Source organism: Chamaea fasciata, unplaced genomic scaffold (assembly GCF_029207755.1).
Source record: "Chamaea fasciata isolate MVZ Bird 193981 ecotype frontalis unplaced genomic scaffold, bChaFas1.0.hap1 SCAF_2, whole genome shotgun sequence".
Classification (NCBI taxonomy): Eukaryota; Metazoa; Chordata; class Aves; order Passeriformes; family Sylviidae; genus Chamaea; species Chamaea fasciata.
Window position 1 is genome coordinate 42648457 of NW_027094087.1, and position 8607 is coordinate 42657063.

At 47.0% G+C, this 8607-nt stretch overlaps 1 protein-coding gene across 1 annotated transcript in view; it reads right to left on the reverse strand.

Annotated features, from left to right (window-relative positions):
- EXPH5 (exophilin 5) overlaps positions 1 to 8103 on the reverse strand; it is a 37604-nt gene extending 29501 nt beyond the window's left edge. The window contains exon 1 of the mRNA XM_066175796.1: positions 7818 to 8103. Within this exon, the coding sequence (XP_066031893.1) occupies positions 7818 to 7936 (119 nt within the window). The 5' untranslated portion in view covers positions 7937 to 8103. The remainder of the gene's footprint in view (positions 1 to 7817) is intronic.
- Between the last annotated feature and the right edge of the window lie 504 nt (positions 8104 to 8607).

The window sequence follows — 8607 nt, forward strand, 5'->3', positions numbered from 1 at the left end:
GAAATACATGCAAGGACTTGAAGGTGTTGGGACACAGTGTGTAGAAGCTGTCAGCATGAGAAAATCATTCTCTTCATGCAGGCACCTCAATGACTCTCTGCTTGCTTAGTATGGAAAGCTGTCTTCTTCTACCTAATGGCAAACTCCAATTCCAACTAATGTCAATTATTAATTTAACTTCTGCACTTGAACTGTGGAGGAAAGAGAGGATGTTGAGGATATAGAGACATTACTATTGGAGAGGTCAAACCTGGAAAGTATGCAGACTTCCTACAAGGTGCACAAGACTGTAATTGGGTCACAGGTCCATGGAAACCTAAAAAAATTGGACTGTTCTGCATTAGCTATTCCAGAGTAACTCCCCATATTGACTGTCTACTCAACAGTTAGTGCTTGCTTGCTCTGCTCTGTCCAACCTCTTTATTCTTGAAGCCTGGTCAATTTATCTATATAGAAAGAGTTCAATAAATTCTACTTTTACCATTAAGCTTGGACTTGGAAAATGTCTGCCTATGACTTAACAGTAAGTCTTTGCTTAAACCTCATCAATGTCAACACCATCTTACTTTTGGCAACCCTAGTAACACCAGAAAGTGAATTCAATAATAACAATAATAATCCTTGTGATTTTCACTTTTACACTGTTTGGTCACTTGAAAGTGCAGACATTAGTCTCAATAGTCTGAAAGACCTGGCATAAGGCCTGTGTTTGAGTGAGTACAGGTGAAAGCACCCTGAGAATGTCCTTTCCGCTCCTGTGGCTGCCTGGACCCTGGACCAGCTTGGGAAGAGCAGAGCTGGGTGTCCTTAGAGAAAGGTGTCGTGAAGACAACAGCCACAGGCCTCAGCGAGGGTGAGCCCTCCTCCCCTGGGGAGCTGCGTTTCAGCGCAGGCTGTCCACTGGGCCGCTCCAGTTACAGCCCCAGATGCACCCCCAGCTCTGTCTGTGCGTGGCCTCTGCCTTGACCCCCGGGCTGACACCCAGCTTGACCTGCCTGGCCATCACAGGGCCATGGCTGACCCCTGTCACTGCCACCAGGCCTGACCCTGACATGACTTCTTGCCTTGACCGTGGCCCTGCACCATCATTCCGGCCCTGCCCTGTGGCCACCAGACTGTGGTGGACCCGGCTGCCCTCAGCAGGCCTGACCCCAACCCTGAGCGTGACTCAGCCTGGCCCTGGCCCTGCCACGCCACAACAGTGATTGCTGGGCTGCCTGTCTGTGTCACCGGGGACAGGCCCTGGTGACCAAGTCCTGTCCTGCCAGCCCCGTAGGGAGCAACTGTGGCGAGCCACCATGGCCTCAATATCCTGATAAAAGAAGAAATACATTTGGTGCCCTACAGACAGGCTCTTCCAAACAATACACACCTCAAAAGGTTCTTCCTTCTGCCACCACACACACCAAAGGAAACCCCCTGTCCTCAAACAGCAAGTGCAAATCTTTAGAGGAAAGGATTGACACTGAAATTAGTTCACTATGAAAGGACAAGACCAACAAGCTGGGAGCAATGCTGGTCCAGACTCTGCTCTTTAGATATAAAACTGGAGTTACATCACAGACTTTGGTCTAGTTAGCCCAGACAGACAGAGTAAAAACCAACAGAGAAAATGGCATACACAATGCCTACCCGCCCTGGCCATTTCTACTGCTCTCTCTCACCCTGTGTGAAGCCCCAGCCCATGAATCTAGACCCCACCACAAGATAGGACTATTAAAAAACACAACGAGGAAAAAACTTGATACACAACTTGATATGCAATTGGTAAATTGCATTTCATTACAGTACCCCCACTCAACCAAGGGAAGTCCCAAAATGGGCTTCTTATGGTAGTAATTATTTACCAAACCAAGTGAAGGTTTTTAAATCCCAATCTTCCCTTCCATTTATGCTTCTATTGGCACTTCTTTAGCATGTTAGCCCTTCAGGGCTTCAAGGACCTATTTTCATTAGTGTTTACAAACCACTAAACAGGCCGGTGGCACAGTATCAGTGGTAAGTAATAATAGTATCTCCTCCACAAACAAGACACTATGGAACACTTGCACCCTGAAACATTCCTGGGTGGAGTATCTCTTATGAAAGAATGTCTTTATTAATGCTTTGTTCAGGGAGGGAGCTCCACTGGAACAATATACCCAAGTAATGCTGTCCTGGTATCCTGTCTGCTCTACTCACTCAAGCAGCTCATGTATTTTGGAGCTGATTTTAAAAGTTCTTAGTAATTATGAGGAGCTGAGCCCCAAATCTAGATCTCTAACAGCCAAGAAGTTATTGTTGGTCTCCCAGAAGGTAAACAGGATTGCTTCTGTGAATGTGACAAAATAAAGCCTGCAACGGCAGACCCCTCAAACTGTATGCAAGATAATACAATTGACACACCAAGTACGAATATGCTCAAATACATACAAAACTGAGTATGTCTGCACTTCTGCAACAAATGTCTTCCCAAAAGAGGGTGAAAAAATATGTTTCCAACACAGGATTTTATTCCTGCCTTCTATTGCCAGACCTGTGAGAGCAAATGTCGGTCGAGAGAATGCAATAAGGAATTCCTTGCAACAAATGAACTCAGTAAATGATCTGCCGTGAGGCAGTATGAACAGCTGTCTGCTGTACCAAGTAACTACGTCCAAATGATTTATTGTAGAGACTGTCTAGAACAGCCTAACAAGGGGATTCATCTTTCCCACAACACTCAAATGTTGTTAATGGGTCAGCAAGAGTGGAGCACTGAGTGGTGCTGACTGTACCTCCCAATTAATTTCATATGCTTTTCATCTTCAAATTTGAGGGTAAATTTAAATAAACCTTTGTTTTGCTGCCATCTATTCTCATTGTCATCTGCAAAATAAATCTACTAAAACCTCCCCCAAAAAGCATAAACAAACCTGGAAAAGAGCAAATCAAATAAAACCAAATGGAATGAGTGCTATCCTCTCCTAAAAGCTCAATTTCTTTTTCCTCTGTTTTCAGTTACTATCCATAGACAGTTCTATCCATAGACAGTGGCTGATGTGCCAGATAAGTTCTAGAGCTGGAAATTAATTTTTTGCCATTCTTCCTACTGAAAAAAAAAAATTCCTTAAATAATACATGCATAGTTAGTTCTCAAAACGTGATCTAGAGAGTAAATTGCTGTTAGCAGAGGTAGGTTCATTTCCCCATTCTGTGGCTCAGTGTCTCAGTTATTTTCAATATCTCATTTGAAAGTGAAAATAACAGTATTCCCTTTTTCTCAAGGATTAATAAAAATAAAACAGTACAAGACTATAGCATGCAGTTGTAATAGGAGCATTACATAAAACAGCCAAATCTCCTAAATAAAATTATTTAAGAATACAGAGCTTTTGTGCCCTTTTATATGCATTTTCTATTTATCCCTAGCTCTTCTACTCTGTCTTCTAACTGTTCATTTTTTGGACAATCTGCAACTGTACCAGCTACCTGCTCCCATGCCACATCCCCCTACCTGCTGCTTCTTTTAAGTAGCTGGCTTCATGTCTCCTGACTCTTCTCATCTCAGCTGCTTTCTCTGGGCCTTGATGCAGTTCCAGGGGTGGAGGTGCATCTCAACACCCAGTGCTCAGACTCTATGAGACATCAGAGACCCAAAGCTGACTGGAATGACACCTACTTGGGCACTGTCTGCCTCTCCACATTCTGCAGAAGGAGGAGCTGCCTTGGAGATAAAAGGCATTAGCTCCACCTCTGTATCGCATAGTTTCATGCCCTAATGCTGCTGAGACTTCCTACAAGGACTGCAAGTTCCTCTGCCACCTGCCAGGCTCTGAAGTGCTGTCCTGAAGAGATAGAAGGCAGTCAGCTCAGGGTGAAGATCACCCTGCCCATTTGCTTCATCAGTAGAGGACAGAAAAGAGAAGCACCTACAGGTTTATTTAGCCTTTGGGACCTGGAGTTCTCTGCAAATATTAGCTGTCAGTTCTTTTTTTCATTTCTGTCCCCAGCAGCTGCAGAACAAAGCTTAAGAAGATGAGCTGAGTGCCGTCTGAAGTCTTGAAACCGTAAGCCAAATAGTATTTTGAATGTTTTTATGTTGTGACTTTCAGGCCTATTTCTTTACGTACAGAAAATTGATCTATGGTATTAATAACTGTGCAAACATTCATTGTGTTCTTATGGAAACTGAATTGCTGGGGAGCCATCTGAACATGATACTGAACTGTGAACATGCTGTATTCCTCCCTGTCTTCTCCTGGGCATCTAATTGTAACTGAAATACTTGTGACAAGGAACCTCCTTCCATAAGCATCTGTAAAATCATCAGTTTCATTAACCAGGTTTATTAAATAGCATTTCATGACTTAAGTTGGAATTCTGCCTTAATACTGCAAATACTATTATGGAACAATTCATGTATATTGATATAAAAACGCTAGATTCCAACTCTCTTTCATGCTAACACTTATGATAAATGAAATTTACTTTGAATTGGTATTATGAATGAAACTAGACTGGATGAGCAAAGAAATCTGAAGGCAATTGTTACCTGAGTTCATAACTAACACGCATTCTTTTCTTTTAGATTGTTAAATACGTGATTGATCAGATTCTGAAGTATTTTCGATGTATACAGCAGTGGGCAGCCATAAGAGTTATACCGAAGCTGACTGTTGCTGCTTCTCTGAACTTGTTTCAAGAAGGAGGTAGGTACGGCTGATTTGTGGTGGCTGCTCAAAGGTACTGCTGAGAGGAGCCACGAGAGGGCAGTGGGAGGAGAGAACAGGCCAAAAAATGCAGCCTTGGGAACCAGCAGGCCAGGACACAGCAAGCGCACTGCTCCCTGCCCATGGCAAGAACAAATTAAGGTTCAACAGGACATACAGTTCACTTCTGTATAAAAGCAAAAGCTACACTGAGAGGTTTCCCAGGCTTAGAGGTTTGAAGGCTGCCAAGAGAGCCAAGAAATGGCAATGGTACCCAGAGAATGTGCTGGGGCATCAGCAGCAACAGGTGGGGAAGCACCAAGCAGAGCTGAGAACTACACAAATGTGCACAACTAACAACCTAACTCACACATTCCTGCTCTACACAAAGGCTGCAAAGAGAAAGGGAGATGAGAGAGGCTGTATAAAGCAAACTTTCCCCAGAAAATATCCCCATTGTACACTTCATTTGACAAAGGCATGGGCTGTCTGGATGAAGAGAGATCCAGTTCTACCCAGTGTAGGTGAGCAACAAGAAAAGAAAAAAAATGTATTTGTCAGGAAACAATTGCAAGCTCAACACATTTGAGGAAGTCACAGTAAACAACAGAGAATGTAAGAATTCATCTTCTGATTTTATTTCTTATTTCATCTTTCAAAATTAACTGGTGTTAACATTTTTCAATTTAACAAATGTAGCTTGTTGCTGCTTTTTGGATTCTAGAATTACATCTGGGAATGAATTTCAATTTTTCACTGATCTTTTAAGAGACTGGCAGACAGCTATGTGCTTGCTTGTATGACATCAAACAGTATGGACAAGATCAGCGCAGTCATTAGAACCTGACTTTGGTCTGCCAGCAAATGCTTCATTCCCTCTGTCAATCCGGTCTAGATTGGTCTGTACAGGAACACACTATACTGTAAATACAGATGGTCACCAAAAACACATTACCAATTTGTTACTGACCACTGGTTGTTATTGATTTGCTCCCTGGCCCTGCCCAGCTCCAACCAGCTCTTTCCAAAACCATGCTCAAGAGCAGTTTGAAGGGCAACTCACTTTACCAACTTTGTGCAAAAAGAGTGTATTAATGAAATCATTCCTTCCACTCCACAGTGTCTCCTATATGCCTTGTTTGATTGACAGCATCAGTCAAATAGCTTCAAAATCACACTTTGAAAATATCCCAGGAGCGGGCTACCACAGTTCTCAGGCATTCTTTTAAAACTTTTAAACTGGAAAAAAAAAAGTCTATGAAGTTAATTATCAAAATAATAGTAGTAAAAATGACAAGGAGGCAGGCAAAGGGGAACAAATACAATTTTGTTTAAAGCTTCTGAAGCTCACTGTGGTCATATAGGAACTGCAAGATCTGACCCTCCAGGGTGATCACTGTTATTACTTTGATTACAGTAGCACAGGGCAACACCACACAGACTGGAACTTGTTTGCTCCTGATGGGAGTCTTCTGGCCTGAAGAGCTTACAGTCTAAATAAGACCAGGTAGACAAGTGGAGTAAGAAAGAAAGTACTTTTATTAGGTCCAGGAGAGATTAGGAAACTTGCCCAAGGACACATACCTTTGACAGATCCAGGGTTTAACCTAGATTTCCAGTATGGCGCCTTGGTCATGAACACTTCCCCTACCTTCTGCTCAACTTGTGAATGCTTTTTCAGCTGAGATGTAAACAGACTACATCTCAGTAAAGCATCACCAGAAACATCCTGTTATACCATGTTTATTTTGACAGCTTTCACATGGAGAACATTTTCTATTGACAAAGTCCTAAGTGCACAGATGAAGAAATAAACACAAATTTGGGGGCAGGGGAGAGCTTTGAGCTCAAAAGCAGGCTACTGCTTCACAAGGCGCTCTACAGCACTGGAAGTTTCATTGCATTTGCTTCAGCTTTAGTCCCTAAAACTTTAGAGTTTTAAACTTACTCCAGCTATGTAATTTCATATATCCAGCAAAGTATTTCTCCTTTTTGGGAGGGTCGTAATAAAGAGACATGGAACAGAAATTATCCAGAAAAAGAAAAGTAATACCAAATTATGGAAGAAAGAAATTGCGAAACTTAACTCAGTCCAGGTTCACATGCCACAGAAAACCAAGACAGGTTTTAGATGTAAGTCATTGTTGACACATAATATTTAACCATGCTCATCATAAAATCCACTTTACTGAAATAAAAAATACACAGTACAAAAATCCACTTGACGCAAATGTTACTCATTAACATTCCCTCTATATCTCACATGAAAGCATTACTTGTGAAAAGTGCCCACTTGCAAATCTGAGAGGACACTGCCTCTCACTTCACAATGTGCCAAAAGTCATACCTGCGGGAAGAAATTATAACCTTTAGTAATAAACGGCTCATTTCCCAGCATAATTTCTATTAATTCCTCGACCTTTGCTTTCACTATCAACATAAATGATTGCACAAAGGGGAAATATGAGCTAGAAGCAAGGTCGAGGTGTCCTGTATCTTGATAACGCAGAGAGAATTCAATCAAGTCACTTTCAAGAGTCTTGTGAACTACCTTTCAGGCAGGTGAGTGCCTGGCCTTGTTTCCAAAAGCTGCCAGGATCGACTCAAAAGCCGCAGAGCTGCCACGTTTCCCTGCAAGATCCGGCACAACTTCCCGTCGCCGTGGTCTCCCGGGTACCGGTGTTTAGCCCACACCCCATGCCAGCGGCACGGTGAAGCACAGAAGCGGCCTCCTCCTCCTCCCCGGGGAAGAAGAGGTGCCACGGGGAGCCGCAGCCGTGACTCAGAGCCGTCTCTGTCACAACACGCATTTCCCAAACGTCCCGATGCTTCAGGTGCCCGGCCGGACGGCTCCAGCGGCAGCCAGCGCGGGCGGGAGGCACTGGCGTTTCCCGATGCCCCGGCAAGACCGCCCCGTGCTCAGCTCTCCCTGTCGCGCAGCACGGCAACCCCGCGCCGCCTTGGCCGGCGCAGACCCTTCCCCGCGGGGCGCCCACCCACCACCCCCTTTCCTGCTCTCTCCGTCGGGACGCTCGTCTCCCCGCGCCGCCGGGCTGGGGCCGTGCGCCCTCCGCAAACCCCGTTCCGCGCCCTCCACCTCCGCAGGGGCGCGGTAGGCACCGACAGGACGGGGGTGAAAGCCGGTACCTGACTCTGTCCTTCTCTGCCCGCCGGAGCTCCGCGTCCCTCTGCAGCACCTGGAAAATCGCCCTGGCTTCCTCCTCGTTCAGAAAACTGAGATCTGGCCCCTGGGGCGCTGCGGTCATGGCTTGGCTTATCGGCGGGCGGGCGGGCGGAGGCGGGCGGGCAGCGCTGACCCCCGCGGAGCGTGCAGCCGCACCGGCATGGCCGAGCGCCGGGCGGACCGCGCACGCCGGCACCGCGGGACCCGCGTGTCCCTGAACGGCGACAGCCGGGGCGTCCGCCGCTCGGAATCACCCTGGCGCGGGCTGGGCAGCTCGCTGCTGAGCGATCGCAGCGCAGCCCGGCGGGGCGGGGCGGGGCGGGGCAGGGCAGGGCAGGGCAGGGAGGAGAGGGGAGGCGGCAGCCCCGTCGGGGCCGGAGCCGGAACCGGAGTCGGTGTTGGGGATGCCCCTCGCCCCGTTCTCGTGTCCCGCGAGCGGGCCGCGGTGGAGTCGGGCGATGCGCCGAGCGCTCGGCGCCGTGTTTGCTTTGGCGCTGCCCAGGGAGCACACGCCCGCACCGGGGGGGGCCGCCGCTGTTCCCCCAGGGCGCTGACGGCGCGGTTGCCGCCGGGCAAACCCCGCCACGTCTCTGCCCGATTCTCCGTGGCACCGCCGCTCCGCCCGGGCGCTGCTCGGCCCCCGGCAGTCCCTTCGTGGAGCACGCCGCGTCCCGCCGCTGCAGGAGGACATGCCCGTAGTTTTGCGGTGTGGATGCAAAGCGGCAACTTTTCCACTAGGGAACAACAGGACTG